Below are 20,149 nucleotides of genomic sequence, written 5' to 3'. Positions count from 1 at the left end.
CTTTAAGACATGTACCACATCTGTAAATACTAAGATTTTCAAGTACTGCCATGTTGACACAAATTTGAAAACATTAAAAAAACAGAGGTTTTTGTCAAGAGCATAACAATAAGAGTGAAAAACTCCTGTTTCACTTAGAACAGGTGTGTCGAACTCATTTTCATTTTGGACCATGTTTAGATTCTGAAAGTCCTCAAATGCCCAGTTGTGACAGAACGTATTGATAAAACTACCTATTATCAAACTGGTAGAATATGATTAAATAGCTGTCTCCATATTTGATGAGTACTTCTTAAATTGAAATAAGATATCACATTAATATGTTAAAATTGCAAAGAAAATAGACTTCAACATTATTAGCTTATCATGCTAGTATTATACACAGAAATTAGAACATCCCTCTGGCTTTTTGATTTACAACCAGAACATGGATGAATTGTTTTTGCCCAGATCCATGTTCTGACTTCAGCCTGACTTCATTATTGGATATGCAGCTATGACACTGATAAGAACCAATGTAGGCACTAAAACCAGTATGAAATAGCTCAATAGCTGATGTGTTTGATAGACCACCCCCCTGTAGCTGCAGCGGACATAAATTGAGGAAAATCACCCACTACTGATTCCCAGGGATACACGTCTGGCTCATCCAGCTGGAATCCGTGGAGCCGTGCAAGCGTTTTCAGCAGCTGCTCAGGCTGTGAGAGTGATGAGTTCAGAGGGATGAATCACCTGTCACCAGGGGCCAGGATAGTCATGGCTTATTGAAAACAAATTACCTGGAGACTCTGTCCCTGCAGGCAAGGCCTTGTTGAAATAATCCCACCACATTTCTGAAGGCTCTCAGTCAGAGGTTCAAACAGATTTTGAGGGCATCATGATGGGAGCGTGCGAGTGTGGTCTCAGCTGACCTGGAAAAAGAGGTGGCAACCATCCGCCGTTGCTCGCCGTACTGGATCACTAAAGTCAGCCTCTGCTCGAGGGGACCAGCATGCAGACCGCTGTGAAGGTCTGCTGTTAAATAACTGCAGCATTTAGCCTTTTTTCTAATAGCCCACACCCTGCTTCTCTCCATCTTGCGACTGCCAGCCAACGACTGCCAATCTCCTGACCCGACCCCCACAGCTTGGCTCTTTAAAAAAAAAAAAATGCCTTTCTTTTTAGCACAGTGGAAGCAACCTCTCTACTTTCTCACCGGTAGACACAGTAGACCCAAAGCGGGCATAATTTGCTGAAAGCTGAGCTCTAAATACTGTATGTTGTTATCGTTTTTTTTTTGTTTTTTGTTTTTTTTAAGTATGAGGTGTTACCTTTATTATAAGCATGTGCTTTATTAGATGTCAAAAACTTTAAAAAAAAACGTACTTACATTAAATTTTTGAAAGGATACGCTCTCTAAAACCCTAATTTCAATGTGAGGGTATTAATGATGCTATATGGGAAAAGGAGTTTTTTTTTTCTGCTTTCTGACTATCCTACCACGATGCTTCTGCCATTGGGTGCTGGACTGGACTGGGATGTTTTCTTCATACAACCTGCCGTTATTTTTTTATTTCTTATTTTTTGTCCTTTGATCACTTTCAATCAATCACAACAAGCCTGAACTGTGTTTTTAGGATGCTCAAAGCATCTGCCATTCAGCTTATTTCACACCATCTACTTGTTGAGCTTCTCCTCCTAATTACTCTCATTCTGCATGTATGTATCTACCAGAGCCATTCTTTGACATTCTGACAGTGTGTATTCTTTAAAAACACAAACTTTTTTAGTGCGACGGCAACCAGCAAACATTGCCTTGCGTGCAACAAGGAAGTATGTGCGCTTTTCTCCAACTGGGAAGCTTGCAACACAAGAGCTCAGTGTGCATCAACATCTTTTCTCCAAGGTGACTGATCATGGCGTAGTACTTTTTGTTGTGGAGAAAAAAAAATGGATTATTTGTTGGAGTTGCATGCTTAGATTATTTTTGATTGCATCCAAATCAGCAGCTGGATGCAACAGCAGTTGAGGTGCTAAGCGCGTGGCAGTAACTGTTTTGTGGCAATGCCAGCTGGTGAGCATCATAAAGGCTGTAGCTTTACCACGAGACCAGCTTGTCTAATCCAGCTTCAGATTCTCTGACGACCAGGCAGTATGGATGTGTGTCAGCCCCACCGCTTTGAGACAATTTGATGCAACCTAATCTCGGCGTCCAAAATAATTTTACACCACGTGCATTCTCTTTTTTTTGTAATTTTGTCAAAAACTGTTGCGATCAAATATAAGTTGTGATTTGTTGTATCAAACATTTCCTGAATAGTTTTGTTCCTTTACCATGACACTTCCAGATAATGTACAATCAATCTAGAAACTTCTACTCTGCCTTTTGTGTTGGTTTCTTTTTGAACAACGTATTGGTAGCTGTTTGCTTGATTGATTTGTCAATTAGAAGTAAGGCCTCTGAGATTTCAGTACAGGATGTTTAGATTGTAATGGTTATGTAGTCCTTCCAGAGATTGTACCTTAATGACAGCAGCTTTATTTGGTTTCAACTCAGCAATAGAAGGTGTCAGTAAGGGGAACTTTTAGCCCTCTGAACCAGATCAGGTTGTAAAAGGTGCACAAAATGTTCCTCCAAAAGGTAGGAAAGCTGAATGGCTGAGACAGAGGACAGGTGATTACGCTCATCATGTATCAGAAAGCCAGAGGTAAGCTTTTATGACTTCTGACTCCTGAAATTTTAAGTAAAAAAAAAACAAAACAAAAAAAAACCTTACGAAAAAATCTGTGTACGTTGAAATCAGTAGACATGAAGATCTGCACTCAAAATGTGTTGCTTTCAAGTTCCTCTTTTGGCTTTTTTCGAAAGTTACAAACAACTGCAAACTCATCCCGATCACTGGAAACTCTTGCTTGCATATTTCATCTCTTTTCTTGCTCTCACCTCCAGCATTCCCCTCAGGCTTTAACAATACTCCCATCTCTTTCCTCTCGGCCTTCTTCATCTCGCTCCTCTCCTCTGCTTCCCTCTGTTTGCCTGTTAAGCTCCATAGCAAATGATCCCGAGTCCGTCCCGGACTGCCGGCTCGCAAGTGTCAGGGTGTTCTTTGATGTAAGCACTTCTTTATGTAGGTATTAAATTTGATTGATGTGGAAGCGTCTGACAGCACACTCTGTTCTCAGATATTTATTTGTTAGTCAATGATGCACACTCTGAAGCTCTTTTGCTGCTAAACAGCCCTCCAGCCACGGAGCAGCTGATGACTCCCACTTTGTACTGGAACCAAAATCTCCAGCGTCTGCGTTTTTGACTAAACCGTGCTTGCTAATGCCTTTATCGCCATACAAGTTTGCCTAAGTCATGATTAGAATGTTATCAAGAAAACAGACTTTAATGCTGCAATTGGAAAGCGATCAGCTTAATCCGCAGACTTATTCTTTTAGAGCTGAATAGCAGCTGTCAGTGCAATGCACTTGTGCTGCTGCCTCGACTAGCATTTCAGGCTATTTAGTCATTTGTTTCACACTGTGCCGACAAGTATTTCTGTAAAAACATATCTCTTAATTATTTAACAAACATCTTTCAATCAGCTCTCTAGGAAAGGATTGTTAAATGGGAATCTGTGTTCAAATGTCTGACTGTGACCTTGTCTCTCCTCATGTGGTAAACTGGAGCAGTGGCCAGCGATGATGATAACTCCTCCTTAGGGAAAGCGGATTCTTTGCAGATGGATGTGAGAATTAAAGCAGGGTTTAATTAGCAGCAGCAGCGACAGCAGTTTTGGTAAGTGTCGGTGTGGATCTGAGGGCCATCCTTGCAGCCATGTTACACCAGAGATGCAACATTAAAAAAAAAAAAAAAAGTAAGCAGACTGCTTAATACCTGAATTATGGTTCTCTTTGTGAGAACTGCATCAGCACGCTAAGGCCCAAAGTTAATTTGCAGCATGCACATATTTGGAGGAAAGGAGCTCCACTGGCTCTGAGGAAACTGAGGATTCCTCTAAACTGTGTATTTTCTTAATTATTAATAATCAGTAAAAGAGAAAAATCCACATGCAGGATTTACATAATCACATTGCATGATTATGTAACTGAAAATTTACAAGTCAGTACACTATCCACCCTCTTTAAACAGGTTTTATTCATTCTGATTGCTTTATTCCGACACACATTCCAGAAGATGTGAGGAATTCGCAGCTGTCCTCCAAGGTGCATTTGTCTTCTGTTTGCCACAGCAGAGCAACAGGAACCACGTTCCAAATCCCATCGCTAGCTAAATAAGTGATGAGGATGTTTTAAATGAGTCATAGCCGATGGAAAATGCAATGAAATGATTCATGCCTTTAACAGGTTCGTTCTAAGATAAACAAGCACTGGCTGATATTAAAATATATTTAATTGTAAAATGATTACACTCTGCAGTCTACCTGAATATGCTTAGCACTAATTTGTGTTTACTATTTTTTTTGTCAAAATAAAATAAATTAAAGTTTATTAACCTTTAACACGCACTTTTTTCCATTTCATAAATATAAAAGAAGATTCTTAGTGTCCGTCATGGGACGGTGACTGTGCTACCACTGCTTTATGAGGATAAATCTCTAACATCTTATTTTTCTTTGTTTAGTTTTGTTTTAAAAACACAGAGCATCAAAATGTTGCATGATGATAAGGTTTACTTTTCAAATTTTAAATAATTAACAAAGCTGTACACGCAGGTTAGATAATTTATTTGTATTAAGTGATAACAAAAACATCACCTCGAGGAAGAATAAATTCTACTTTAGGCAATATCCCTAATTTTTAAAAAGTCAGAATACAACAAGTCATTTTTTGTTAATTTTGCACGAGACAAAAGGCTTTGTTCCTTCATGATCCAAAGATATTGTCTTTGGCAACGTTGAGCAAAAATATGGGCAGACTTTCTTCTTCTTCTTTCCCCGTTTTTGCATAACACATCACAAAGGTGTGATCAAAACTACAAGAGCAACAGAGAGGCTTTTATTGTCTTTAATCATATGTTAATAGCAGAGCAGTCTAACAATAACAAGGATGCCAAAACTCTACCTTACAGAAATTCATCAAATATAAATAGTTTTGTGTCACTGTCACTCCTTCCATTTGATCCCACTCTTTCATTTGTTGTAAAATGTACTCTGGCTTAATTTTCTTTTGTTTATAGACATCACAACTGATATCACAATTTGTTTTCTTGACAGAAAAGATAAGAGATGTCTTAATAAACCAAAATAATCCTGGATCATTGTCTGTTGGTGTGGAGCGGTTTGTTTCTCTACTGCAGTAAAAATAGGAAAAAAAAAAAAGACGACTGATGCATGCATTGAACTGTTGCAATCCTCTCACAGTCATAAAACATAACTCTCAGGTAAACTGGTCTCCCTAAGTGGTCTTTGGCTATGAGTGATCAGCTCTCTCGCAACCCTGCAAGGACAAGCGAGTATATCAAATGGATAAATGGATGGCGTTCTATAGACAAAGCATTATGTTAATTAATTACACACAGACTGAGGTTTTAAAGCCTTCATTTTTGTGAATTATGGTGATTCTCTTCTTAACGCTAATAAAATTACCACTTAATGTCTTAGAATATGAGAATAGAACGGTGCAGAAATGTGAGTTCAGTGAAAAATATGTTTAATTCCTGATTAAAGATCATTTTCAAAAGATCCTTTGAATCTGAGAAACGACCGTCAGCTGAATGCATACTCCAATTTCTATGTTGTACCGAGTGGTTTGTTTCTCTACAGCAGCATATTTGGACTTTTATGCATTCTTCAGCTGGAGACATTTTTACCTTGTTTCATAAAAAAAAAAACAACAACAAGAAAAACAGATCTTTTGACTCAGAGTTGAGTTACACTGTGTAAAAAAAAAAATATTTGTCACTGCAATGATATAATACTGTTTTTGATATTGTCAGAAAATCTCAGTGGAAACAACCAGAATGTAAATGCATAGTGTTGTGGGCTTAATTAGAACAAGCTGTTTAATAAACATCAGATCTGACTGCAATTGGTTTCTTGATTAAATGTAATCAATAAGGCAGTTAGAATCAAGGTGTTTGACACACTGGCAAGTTCACACTCTGTAAAGATAATCAAATTTAAAGGAGGCACCATGGGGAAATGACACTTGCTTTAATTTTCATGCGAGTGTTGTCTCGGCATGTGGGCAGAGGCAATTCTCTGAGACTCCTTAGTTCATCTGAGATGCAGCGCAAGAGTGCTCTGACCTTGGCAGTCTTACCTGTAATTGCATTCACACACACACATACACACACACACACACACACACACACACACACACAGTTGCACACGCATGCACACACAACATTTAGATGCACATACATGCTTGCATCTGACAAAACCATGCACTCTGCCTCTCCATCTTTCTCTCCCGAATACTCTCTCTCGAAAACGCGCAGACATACACAGTCGCCCTCCCTCGTCAGTCTGAATTAGGACTAATCAGCAGGTGAATTGTCTGTGGAGGCGCTGATCCATTTGCAGTGACCTTGTCTAACTGTGGTTAGCAGCGACGGTCACACACTCAGGTTGTACTGTATGAATAAATAGACGGTGCAGTCCCATTTAGGTAAACAAATAAAGACAAAAGTTTTGTCTCACTGTACGCCACAAGTTTCCCTCCAAACAAATGGTCCGATTACACTTAGCAGCAACTCGCTGCGACTGCATTTGCATATTGATGGAGAAAACCCAATTTTCAAGCACCCCGTTCGTTATTGCTTTGAGCTAACATTGCATCCAACCTACCAGCGTCCATCTGTTTTGTGACATGTTGATACAGACATGTTTGCTAATTATTGCATTAATTATCTGCACTAATGAACTCATTTGCATCACTAGATGGATTAAAGACGTTCTGGTAGCAGGAGAACAGCAGACAGCAGGGAAGTGTGAAGTGTAGCTATGGATATTGGCAAGAATTCCTGAAAACCTCCGAAGGGTTTAAGTTGAACAATCTGGTATGAAGTGGTTTTCTTTTCACACCAGATATGTAAACACGCTCATATTATTTTCCAATCTTCTGCAGGGGCATCACAAAAGTATTTGTGCTCCTTGAAATTTCCAGTTGAACTTTTTCAGCACTTTCCTAAAGAGTGTCAGGCAGTTGTTTTCCATCCTCTCTGAGATAAAACTTTGTAGAACAAAGCGCTGCAGCTTTCTGTACTATCTTGTCGATAACGTTCCACGACACTCTAGAGTAAAATGATAAAATGCAAAAACGCTTTTAAAATGTTGCATGAAATAAACTACCATAGTGCAGTTTTCTTATTTCCCTTTTGGGATAAGCTTGTTATATACATAAAAGTAGAGATTTAAATGTGTAAAGAGATCAATTGCAGATATGAGCTCCTTTAAGTGTAAACATGATAAGCTACTACTGATTCCACTCATGCAGGTTTAAATAAATGCATGCAGTGGTCAAATTGTACTCAGAAGTTTCATACTTCTGGGTATGAAGTAAAAAAAAAAAAAAATCCCACCTGGACTACAAATGTAAGCCTCTACATCAGGCCTTAAGACCCTCTTTGATGTGAGGTTTGACAACGAATGGCTCAGCTTTCCACATTGATTTATTCAGACCGGGTGTTACTCCCACTATATGACAGGGCTAAAGGAAGTTTAAGAAATGGAAATTTCAGTTTATTACATTTCACACTTAATTACAGTTCGAAATGTGCACAGTCTCAGTGCGTCTGACTGTTCATATCCATTTCCCATTTTAAGAGGAAATCCATGTTAAGGTTCCACAATGTATTTCTCACCAGAAATTGCATTTTTTTTTCTTTTATTTCAATTTACAGTAAATGCTGTAAACATCCTCCATTCTTGTCAGTTACTTAATTTACTTGAATTTCACTGCGTTGTTAAAATATCCTTATCCCAATATTGAAAAACATACATGCTTTTTTTTTAACATGCCAAAAACTGGATATGTGAAGAAAAGCAAAAAAAACTACCTTTTTTTCTATGAAAACTGGAGAACATCTACAGCACAAACACTGCATACTTCTTTAAATAATTTTACTCTATGCAATCTGTTGATGAATAAATGAATAAGAAGCAAAATTCTTCATTTATTAACCCCCACACCAAAAACAAACGACAAGGTCGTTCTGTGTGTTCTTCAAACGCTGAATAATAATGCCGTCTCATCTGTTATTCATCATGCGGTCTCTTATTCGCTTTCTTAGAGTGAGAACCTTCCCCAAGGATTCAGCCTTATTGGGCAGGGATACTGTTCGGGCCCTCATGTACTACGCCCTGAAGGTCTGGAGCGACATCGCGCCTCTGAACTTCCACGAGGTGGCCGGCAGTGACGCAGACATTCAGATCGACTTCACCAAAGCGGACCATAATGATGGATACCCCTTCGACGGGCCTGGGGGAACAGTGGCACATGCTTTCTTTCCTGGGGAGAGGTTCACAGCGGGTGATACACACTTTGATGACGACGAGGCCTGGACCTTTAGATCTCCAGGTGAGGAATAAAGACTCTCTGTGTCAGTTTTAAGCACATGTGCTTGAACATAAATGTGTTGGGTTACATGCTGAAGGAAAAATGTGGGTCTAGGAAAAAAGGATATACAGTGGAAATCTGCTAGACATTTGCATGAGTCTGTAAAACAAAAACGATAAAAAAAGAAGAAAAAAAAAGCATTCAGCGTCCAGAAAATCCTAAAGAAAAGTGCAGCTTTTATGTTTGAAAACAAAACTCTGACTGCACCTGCAAGGCAAGCTGTGCTTTTGTCTTGTCTGGTCATGATCCAGATTTTATAAGTAGCATTTCATTTGTTTGAAGTAACAGTATAACATTCGATGGCCTGTGTGTGGCAACTAAAGCGCCGCTGATTGTTATCACAAGCTTATTAGGAGACATAAAAGGTATCCTTTCATTTTCCACAGCTGCCAGAAACAAAATAACTCACACGTACGCGCCTGCTGATAGCCATTAAATCTGTTTTTAGCAATCAGCATAAGTAATTGAATTTCACTGTCAGCTTTCATCGATTCCAATTCGTTTTGCCATGGGGTTCTGTTACATTTTGGTCTTTTACCCTCAAGTTGTGTGCAAGACAGAATGCAACTTACTTTGATGGAATTGGGCATTTTACATAGATGGTGTTTTTTTCTTGTATTATGTCAGGAGCAATTTATCTGTGCTAGAATTTGAAGCAGCCTGGTGAACAATAAGGTCGTCTAACAACTTTGCCAATGTGTGGTCTTCAAAAGGAGGGCACAGTAAAACAGGAAGTAGATTTCCATCACGTTTTAACACTGTTTCGTTCTCAATCCTTTAATTTTGTCGTTTAAGCGAAGATAAGCAGTTCACACAATTCTGTGGCACTCATATTTGAACTTAGTATTCCATTATCTGCTGTCTCAGTTCACATCCAATCTTTGTCCTCAGCCTGCATCAAGGGAAATGCTCAGTAAACTGCAAGACAGCACTTTCTAAATAATCATTACCATACCTGCTACAAAGAAGTAATTCTTCATCCTCCGTCAGAAAGTGGTCCTCCAAAGTGGTTAAGTGCTTTGAAAGGCTTATCATGAAATATAAAGTAATTCTTGTACGTATTTTAGAGCCATATTGTGCTAACATTTTCTCTGATGAACTAGTCCTCGGCACACACTGCTCACTGATTTAAGTTTATATCGTCATTTCAGTGAGGAAACTAACCTGAAAACTTCCCTCTGCACCCGGCAACTGGTCACGGAGACATTTTGCAGGCTGCATGTGTAGATTTACTCAGCTTGGAGCTCTCCAAGAGCGCCCTCAGTGCCTTAATTTGATCTAAAGTCAGTGCATGATGACTGTAGTCATTCAACTTACATATTGGGAAATGTGGTGGAGAAGCAAATTACAAGAGAGCTGAAACCTTACCCCACATAAAAAAAAAACCTGCATCTGCTGAATTTTTTAGTTAATAAAAGAAACATAAGACCAACACATTTGCAATGCTGCTGTATGGTAAACATAAGGTTTTTCTGCATAATAATGCCATATGCATCACCATTCAGGGTGTCCCTCTACGTGTTTCTATAGTTCCTGTGAATCCATTAAAGAAACAGAACAAATAAGCCTGAAAACAGAGGTAGAGACATGAGACACTTGCTTTTGAGTGAATGTTTAATAATAAAGGGAGACGTGCTTGTTGTATCTGACAGCTCAAAGTGTTGGCTAAAAATACTTTTAATAAGATCCTTTGAAACATTACACATCATGTAAGCCACACTGTTTAGCAGAATGCTGCTGACCACAAAACAACCTCAGTGAAGGAACTGGATGTATTTGCTCAATAACTGCAAACTTCTTTGGCAAAGTAGCTTTTTTTGTTGTTGGAAATAAATACAGTAAAACTTGTATTAATTTCAGTTTGTGACCAGATTTACTTTATGATTCTTAGAAAATAATAGGGGGAAAATGAAACAAACAAATTATATGAGAATTGTGTAAATGCTATGATACTGTGATGAAATTGACCCAATTCCTACTTTGAAGCACTGAAGTATGTTTACTTGTGTTTTGGGGATGAAGACCCAGGAAGTTTGGTCAGAACCAATGGTATGGTATGATGAATGCAACGTCTGAATAAACACTGGAAGAAGAAAATGTGCACTCATCATTTTGGAGGCTTGGTAAATAATGACGTGGACGTGATCCAAAACACAAGGCCGGTTTAACCTGCTTCTGGCTGCAGCAAACATGTTGAAGGTCCTGGATGGCCATCTTCGTCTCCTGTCATTGATTTAAGAACTTGACTGGAATTAACAGAAACAGGAGGTGAGGTTTCTAGCCTAGAAGAACGTGGAGCTTTACTGTGAGAAAATACCAAAATGTGGAAACCAGAAAGGGTTTCAATTGGTCTTGATATTTAAAAATGGTCACTACATGGTAACAATGTATTAAGGTAGGAAGTTCCTGCTGTCATTATGATTTAAAGGGGTAGACACAATTGCTTAAACATTCACCTAGCCACTCACCAAGAGACAGAGAATAATGTTTGCAGTGGACAGTTTTGTCCAAATTCCCTGAAAAATGGTTCCACAAGTCTTAAAGTCTTAAAGTAATGTAAACTTAAGAGCAAAACTGTACACTTTGTTTACTTTAAAGGTGCGATGATACATTTTTACTAACACTATTACTTAAATTTTGACCTGTAAAAATAAATGCTCTAACAATAAAGCTTCATTTAATATTTACTTTTTACACCCTTATCCATGGGTTTAAAATTTCTGTGACAAATTTTAGTACTTTATGCAAAAAAAAAAAAGATTATTCTAACTAAAATAATTGCAAAGTGTTTCACTAAAAATTTACATATTCAGCCACAAATTCATGAATTGCATCCATAGATGTTTTGTGGTTCTTGGCAGAGCATTAGCAAGACTATCAGATAACCTCTGCAGAGTTTCTCTCTTGTTTACCTCCAGTGCATAATTCTTCCATCTCCCCCTCAGATAAGTGCCACGGATGCACTGGTTTATCTACAAGATTCATCAGTCCAAGCCACCCTCTTCCATCAGGCCATGGTCTCACTCTGATGCCTGCATTCCCATTACAGGCGTGAAAGCATCCTAACATCCAGACAAGCAATAACTACTTTGTGCTATGCATGAAAGTCGCTGCATGTCTTCCCATGTGCCTCTGCAATAACTAGTATTAGTTTTTAGCCATGCATCTCTCTTCAAATTGAACCACACAGGTCAGGCTTTACTCCCTGTGTGGATCATTAAGTTCCTGTGTCCGTGACCTTAGCCGTAATAACAGACTATCATGGCATCTGTTAGACATCTAGTTTACTGGCCAACGCCGCATGTAAAAACCAGTGTAGGAAGCCGTACAAATACTGCAGTGATGTACAAAGTAGTGTGTAATTCTGACAAAGGGTTTTATTTCTCTTAAACTGTAGCTCCGTAGCTCTATTTGGGGTTATGGCTCCACAAGTTTTGCACCTGTAGGCACAGAAATTTGTCTGGTTCTATTTGTAAAGATTTGTTTTATTTATTTATTTTCAAAGGAAGAATTTACCAGCAGTCTTTTGTTGGTGGCATTGAACAAGGATAAATATTAAGTGCCATGGTTGTTAAATTATTAAATGCTGGAGAATCAATTAAGCAAACCAAAAATAAATAATTAAAGCTACATGCAGCGTTGGAGGCCCTCGCAGCTTGGCGCCGCTCCGGCCAGAAACACCACCCACTTGCCGTCGTCGACTGTCTCGCGCAGTTAGATAAACGATGCACTCCAATTTGTTGAGCACTAGATTTTTGAGATGGAAAAATCTAGGGAGTGCAGTGGGGCATATTGGGTTGACAAAGGTCAATTATAATTATAAGTGGAGGTTATTCTACTTTGTGGGTGAAGTTTGGTGTGTTTTTAGATATAATAAGCCCTCCAAAAAGCTGCATACTTTGTCTGAAAAATAATAATTAAAAAAAAAAAAATCCCATGATTACAAGAGGCCTTCGCAGCGCTTCACTGCTCTGGGTTAGTAAAAATGTGTTCAAAATACAGAGAGACAGCCTTGGTGACTCATTACCTCATCATTTGTATATCATAATACAAGATGTTTCTCCAGTTTTTTTTTTTAAATATTATCTATGTTTAAGCAGTTCTTGACTTAGATTTAAAATCTAAATATTATTCTCAGCATTTTTACGACTACAGTCTGGTGTATGTAAAACCTCTAACCTCACACAAATTTTTTGTTCTCTCAAGAGTCCGATCAAAAAGCCAGAGCGAAAGTAAATATGATAATGATTCACTTGAAGCGCTATAGAGCATGTTTTACAATTTCTTCATTTGATTCAGTTATACTAGCACATTAGTACTTGCCCGCAGTTCGAAAGAAGCATTTGTACTCACAGGGTTTTATGAACGTGAGCAGAACAGAAAAGAGGAGAGGGAATCACATGTGTATGTTTGACCTCTGTCTGTTCATCTTTTCGAATCGTACAATTATCTCGAGCCGTATAGAGAACTAGGACAGAGAAAATATTTTCTATCTCTGATCTGAAGTTTCTCACCAGCAGTGACAAGACAGCATGCTGTGCTGTTCAAGAGAATAAAACATGTCACTTGGCCTTGTTTGATTTTACTTCTTTCAAGGCTACTTTCCACTCTGTGACAGAAGGTGGAACATTGCTTTGTTAAAGCATATAAGACATTTTCATTCAGATGCTGTATGAGATATGGCTGAATGAAATATGTCCCTGTGAGATTCAAAGGGAATTCAGAGGTCCTAATACAATTAATCAATTTCTTTACCAATCTGGGGACTTTAATAGGCAGTTGCTTGCTCTTTATTTTATTTCACGGTTTCAGATAAAGGATGCATAAATGTGAGCTGCTTTTTTGAAAAAACATTAAAAACTGGGTTTTTAATGTTTATGTTGGACCTTTTACACCAAATCCCAATAAAATGAATTAAAAATTTTGGGGTAAAAGTGACAAAATGTGCAAATGTTTATGTGATAACAGGTTTCTTTCATCTAGCTCATGTAACTTTTTAACTCCCTATATTCACAGTGTCTTCACTCAGTTTTCTGCTTTATTGCTGCTCCTAATGGTTCCTTTTAAGCATATTTACAATTTTCGTATTTGTTTTGGGTAGCATTGAGTGCTAAATGTGATGGAGGGGTAAATTTGTACACATTTCACACACTCAGGAGGCCCTGAGCATCCCTGGCTTTCCAGTAAAGCCATTTGTCTGTTTAGCAAATTTTAAACAATCAACTTTTTCTGTCAGCCGTGTGTTACATGCTTAAGAAATTACTATAGTCAGAGCTGATTAAAATAATGAGAAGGAAGATGGAAACAAAACTAATGGATACTCCACACTTTACATGCATAAACTTGGAGCAAAATGGAAAACTCGCTAAAGTCAGGCTAGTTGGACCGTCTGCAAGCATAAAGGTGGATCAGTACTGACCTCAATGCAAGAGGAAAGTAACCTTCATGACAGCCATGATGGAATGCTTACAAGACAAACTGAGATATTTTAGTTATTAATTGCTACAAGCTAAGGCTTTATTACTAAGCTCAGACTGTCCCACATCTTTTCTTTTATCTGCCAGGCATTTATCCTGGTAATCAAGGAAATGATAGCTGATTTTAACCTACAGCCAAATCTCAGAGAGAAGTCATCCCAGAATGCAAATTTAGTAACTCCAAATTGGCTTTTATGTTTAGTAGCAATGCCTGACTCGGTGCAATGGGGTACAGTGTGTTATTGGCTGATATCTGCAAATTTCTGCAAATATGCATCAGGAAATTGAAAAATGGCTTCCCAAAATGTAATTAATGCAATTTTGAACAACCGTCATGCATATATTTGTCGACTTCATGTTCCACTCAGTCCATAGCTTGATGACAGTTATGCAATTTCTAAGGTGTACCATAATTTACAAGTGAGAGTTTGAGAGTCTGAGTTATAGTTTGGCTTCACATTTCAGAAGTCTGCTGGAGTTCATCAAACTTTGATTATTATTTCAAACTATCTATTTCTCTAGAGACTATTTTTCATAAAGTTTTAATGATTCAAGTTTCTTTCAGCAAAGAAATGTCAATATTGGGTTTTGAGTTGAACTGAAGATGGGAAGACAAATAAGACTTTACTTTCCAATAATCTAGTACCTATGAGTTGTGCCATGCTTATTTCATGGATTAAACATGGAGCAATAAAAAAAATGTTTTCCTTGAAAATGAATCCCTTTTGTGCAAGAACAGTCTTTTTTCTTCTCTTTTAGTTCACTGATGTATGTAGTTACACTTTCATACATCCTGATCTTGGATTATAAATGACTAAATGGAAACAAATCAGCAGAAATAAACAGGTTTTTCAAATAGGGGCGGGTTGTTTTTTGGGGCAAATTGTGGTTTCAGTTTATTAAATAAAAAAAAGTTTCTTCATTTTATTTACTTTTTTTTTAAATAACTGAAAATTATTTATGTACTTCTTAACAGAATCAATAATTGTTTTTCAATTGCATCTTTATCAGGACCAGCTATTGATTTTCTCCTATGTTAATAAATATTTGAACACCACACTGGAAAAAATGTGTCTTTTTGTTCATTTTGTTACTAGTGATAAAACATGATGTTTTGCTTGTAGGCTTACTTTATGTCAAAATTAAACTATGGAATCTATAGTTTACATTTTTCATGTAGGTATTTTGTCAGCAAAGTTGTTTTGGTTTTTTTTCTTTATCTTTTTTTCCCTCCTGTTTGTTCCATATAAACTCCAGTCATCTCCTTTACCAGCTCTTTCCTGCTCAGAGTCTTGGGGGAGCCAGCAGGCAATGAGTAAACCAGTTATTGGTTCATCACAGAGCCAATGCATATGAAAAATGAATGTTCATGTTTTTGAAATGGACCTTTTTTTTTCTATGATGCAACAGTGTTAAGAACTGTGGCAACGTTCAGTGATGCTGTTCAAACTGGTTAAGTCTCGTTCATCCTCTAGAATTAAAATGACATATTTTCTTCTCAGGCCCTGCTCTCTGCCTCAGTCTCTACTTTATATCCACCTTTCCTGTCTTCTCCACATAGTACCGTAAATTAGACTTGACTTTTTAGCCTCTGGATGTCCCAAACGCTGCAAGCACAAGCGCACCTCTCTTCTTGCCTTTTACTTTCGACGGAGCACGGCACTAAAATGCTTCTAAAGTAAAGCCAGAGAGAGTTTAACAGAATGTAGATTTGTTCCTAACCACCAAAGAGCTCTAAGCTAGCTTGCCTTGACACGCATGCTCTCACATGTTTGCAAATCTTTATCCCACCATCCATGGTTTTGTCTTGCTTTGCAGAAGCAGACAAACCGTTTTTGGAAGCTTTCCATTTTTTTGGCCCAACATCCATGGAAATGTGCTCTAATGGCCTGCAGCCTCTTTGGGTATCTTTCCACACATAGATTTTGATTGGCAGCCCAGGGGCTCAGGCAGTATTACCACAGTTATCTCACCGCAGCACATCCCAAACAGCACTCATAGCCACCAGAGCTGTCTGTCACGTCGGTTAGTTTGCAACCCCCAGACATCTGAACACTGGGAAGAAAATTCAAACCTACCCTGAGCCGTTTCCACTAAAGACAATATTAAGAGACATTGTGATATTTATCGAACCTGCGATAAGTCAAAGGTCGCTCCTCAGGGAAGGGTTCTTAAAATCTACAAAGTGAGATGTTTGGGATTTTATTCGTCTTATTTGAAGGGGATTCTACTGCTACAAATGAAGTGAAAATCCTCTGTGTGTTTTACAAACAAAATTATTTCAAAAATTTTATGAAAAGCTGTGTTTTAAAGGATTTTCTGAGTGTGAAACTATTCACTTCAACTTTATTCAGACTAACTGTTTTACATTTTGAACTAGAGATAAGCAAAATAAGTCCAGACTCATTCAAGCAGATGAAAACTTTAGCATTGTTCTGGGCTAGCAGTTACCCTATCTGTGATATTCTAAGGCTGCGTTCACACTGCAGCCTGAAGAGACTCAATTCTGATTTTTCTTTTTTGACGTAATGCGACCTGTGTGATCTTTTCATGACAGTCTGAACAGCACAGGTCGGATTCTTTTCGAATGTGACCCATATCTGACACGTATCCGATTCAAATGCGATTTAACGTTCAGGTCGCATTCATCCGAACTGAACGTCACTGATTCTCAACAAATCTCACTATTCTGCATCCTGATACGCGCAAGCAGGAAGAAAAACAACAACCATGACGGACTATAATGAGGATTAAGTTGTTAATATGGAGTTCCGGCCGGACAACAACTTCAAATATGTAAGCTAAGCTCCACCGTTAGCCTCCATGTTTACTTCCGCAAACACTGAGCACTTCTTTTTATGGCAGTTGGCAGAACACTGAGAACGCTGACGCTATTGCGCCCTCTACTGCGCATGCGGAACACTTTAAGGTCGTTTTCCTGTTCAAACTGCAGAATGCATACAGGTCGCACATGTTTGGTAGTGTGAACGGCCCGGCAAAACAATCTGATCTGACAAAAAAAAATCGGAATTGTGTCACTTAAGGCTGCAGTGTGAACGCAGCCTAATACTGCTCAGAAATCCTCAGAAATCCTAACTTAATTTCGGAGTGGCCAACATGGTTCTAGGCTAACGTTTGTTTCAAGGTTTGTAATCCTAAGAAAAGTCTTAAGTCACTTTCTCTATGAGTTAAAATGGACAGATTTAGAGCAGTTTCTATTTCCTTAAACTCAACACACATCTACATGTACAACCACAGCTACATGTTTTCTTACATTTCCCATCTTAAGAAGGGGTTTGGACAAATATCCCTGTTTTACATAAAACAAGATTTTATGGATTATAAATTAAATGGCGAATCACACTCTGGTCAATTTAAAACTATTGCATGAATTAAGAAAAATAAACGGACATTTTAGATATAAATTGTGGCGATAACATTTCTAACTAAATTCATATGGTTTTCATACTGTTAGATTATGCTTCTCCAAATCAGAAAGTAGTTAATTTTGTGTATCCATCCAGGGGTGCTGATACTTTTAAAAGGCACAGCATTTATCAAATAATAATAATAATTCTCATTGCCTCCATGTGTTTCTTTCAGACTCCCATGGGATGGATCTGTTTGCAGTCGCAGTTCATGAGTTTGGTCATGCCATCGGCCTGGTCCACACCTCAGCTATGGAATCCATCATGAGGCCGTACTACCAAGGTCCTGTGGGAGACCCGCTGAAATACGACCTGCCGTATGAGGATAAAGTCCGTGTCTGGCAGCTCTACGGTAAAAAGACGCCTCCATTCTCTCTGTTTGTGTGTGTGGGTGTGTGTGAAAGGACACTATTGACTCCAGTGGGTGAGGTTATTGATTAATGAGAACATGGATGGAGTTAATTGGAACTCTTTATGGTATATGACCTTATCATACCATTCCCTGCTATGGAGAGGACTGCAATAGAGAGAATAATGATCATGAAGGGCTGCATGAAAGGTGGGAAAGATCGTTAAAGGACAAGGCTGCAAGAATGGATGGTTTCTTTTAAATGAGGGAAATTAAAGATAAACACAAGCATAAAGACAAGAACGACAAACATTGTTGCCTCAGATTGATCGCAAAAGATAAAACAAACAAACAAAAAAACCCATCTGTCCTATTGTTGCCATTTTATTTATATGCAATGAATCGACCAGACATTTCTTTACATTTTAACAGCTGTTGTCTCTCTCTCTGGAATAATCGTCTGAAACATGCAGGTGTCAGAGACTCTGTGTCTCACACGAATCAGCCAGGCAGCCCGTCTCAAACCCCTGAGCCTCCCGTCCTCCTCGACCTCCCTGAAAACAGATCCACGCTCCTGTAAGTAAGAGAGACACCTAAGAAACAATGTATGATCTATACTAATGTCTTCAGCTTTCATATGTTCCTATTGTTCTCAACTCAAACTAATTTGATGAATCGGTATTGGGGAACGTTTTACAAGAGGTTTAGTTTAGTTTAGGTTTAGCCAAATAGCCAAGTTATTTTATGGTGATTGCATGTGATATAAACATCAGCAAAGAAGAACATGAAAATTACAAAATTACAAATGAAAAAAACAAACAAATCTGAAAAGTGTGGTGGGTAGCGTGGTGACCCAGTTGGTAGCAGTAAGAAGGCCCTGGGTTTCCATCTTTCATGGTTCAGTTTGGCTTTCTTTTTGCTTCTTTTTTACTCTCTTTTATAAGGGTGTAAGAGAAATAAATAAACTGCTATTTTATTATTTTTTTTTTAGATTTTTGTTTGCAAAATTAGTCGAACCCTTCAAATTCACATCTATGTCCACTACAGTTCCAATAAGATGCACTGAGGTTTTTGGTTATGAAAAAGACGAAAAGGTATTGCAAAAATATTTTGTATGACACTGTATGAAATGACAATAAGGAACTCCTCCTCTAATTATATGCAAGGAGTTTAAAGATTGACTGAATCTTGTCGTTAAAATTGTCAGATTCAGAGATTATTCATCTCTTGTGCTGAAGGACATATTAGCATGCTCAAGGCAATGTGCTTCCACATACACATACATGGCGTATCACTGCTAATTTCACTTTTCAAATTGTGTGACCGTTTGGGCATTAACTCATCATTTAACTTCTGGGCCAAATAATGAGTTAAGTCTTGAGAAAAGGGAACATTCCGGTCCGAAATGGCCCAATGAAGCATAAAATGATTGGTGAATATGTATTAAAGGAGATTAAGCTAAAAGAACAGGACCGATTCCATCACAGTCACTTTTTGTATATAGTTTAGTAGAGAATTTTTGACTTGAGCTTGAAGATTGGGCACATTACAGTCATTAGCGATCATCATACATCATCGGACTGGATGTGTTGTCTGAACAGAAGGGCAGTAGACAGGAGGGATATGAAGCATTTAAAAGTCTTTAACTCTGACATTTTTTACATTATGCAAGAGTGCACTGTAAATGTATTAACTCAAATTCTTCCACAACCTCTATGTGTTTTTTTATTTTTTTTTATTTATTTATTTAATGTGAAAGACAAACATAAAGTGGTGCATAATTGTGAAGGAAAATAAGAATCACTTTTGGGTTTAAAGTTTTGAAAAGTGTTCTGTCCTTTTTACTTGATCACCCCTAAATAAAATCCAGTGATACCAAAAGTCAGTTAAATTATTAAATAGACCCCAACTGTGTATAATTTAAATACAGCTGTTCTGATTCAGATGCTTACAGAAAGTTGGTGAACAAAAAATATCAGGACCACAGCAGAGCAGATAAAGTTCTGGAGACGTTTGAAGAAGGTCAGATTATTAAACAATGTCACAAGCTTTCAATATCTCACTGGTGGTTATTCAGATTGCCGTTTAAAAGATGACGAGACACAAAGCCATACCTGTCTGGTGGTGGCAGCATCATGCTGCCAGGAGTTGCTTTGCAGCAGAAAAGGGATGCAGAGATGGGTGAAGCTGTTACATTTACTCACTTACATTTATTAGAGTAACATTTAATACTTCTTGGAGTACTTTTACTGCGCCATACTTTTTACTTTTACTTGAGTAATATTATTATGAAGTATTGGCTCTATTACTTGAGTACAATCTCTAGCTATCTTCTCTAGTATAGCACC

The 20,149-nt window shown here is 38.0% G+C and overlaps 1 protein-coding gene across 1 annotated transcript in view; it reads left to right on the top strand.

Moving 5' to 3' along the window:
* LOC103147430 (matrix metalloproteinase-17-like) overlaps positions 1 to 20,149 on the top strand; it is a 112,809-nt gene that overhangs the window by 60,665 nt on the left and 31,995 nt on the right. Inside the window, exons 4-6 of the mRNA XM_007565762.2 lie at positions 8,222 to 8,508; positions 17,628 to 17,804; positions 18,275 to 18,377. Of these exons, the coding sequence (XP_007565824.1) occupies positions 8,222 to 8,508; positions 17,628 to 17,804; positions 18,275 to 18,377 (567 nt within the window). The remainder of the gene's footprint in view (positions 1 to 8,221; positions 8,509 to 17,627; positions 17,805 to 18,274; positions 18,378 to 20,149) is intronic.

Source organism: Poecilia formosa, unplaced genomic scaffold (assembly GCF_000485575.1).
Source record: "Poecilia formosa unplaced genomic scaffold, Poecilia_formosa-5.1.2 Scaffold6, whole genome shotgun sequence".
NCBI lineage: Eukaryota > Metazoa > Chordata > Actinopteri > Cyprinodontiformes > Poeciliidae > Poecilia > Poecilia formosa.
This window is presented reverse-complemented; position numbering and strand designations above follow the sequence as displayed.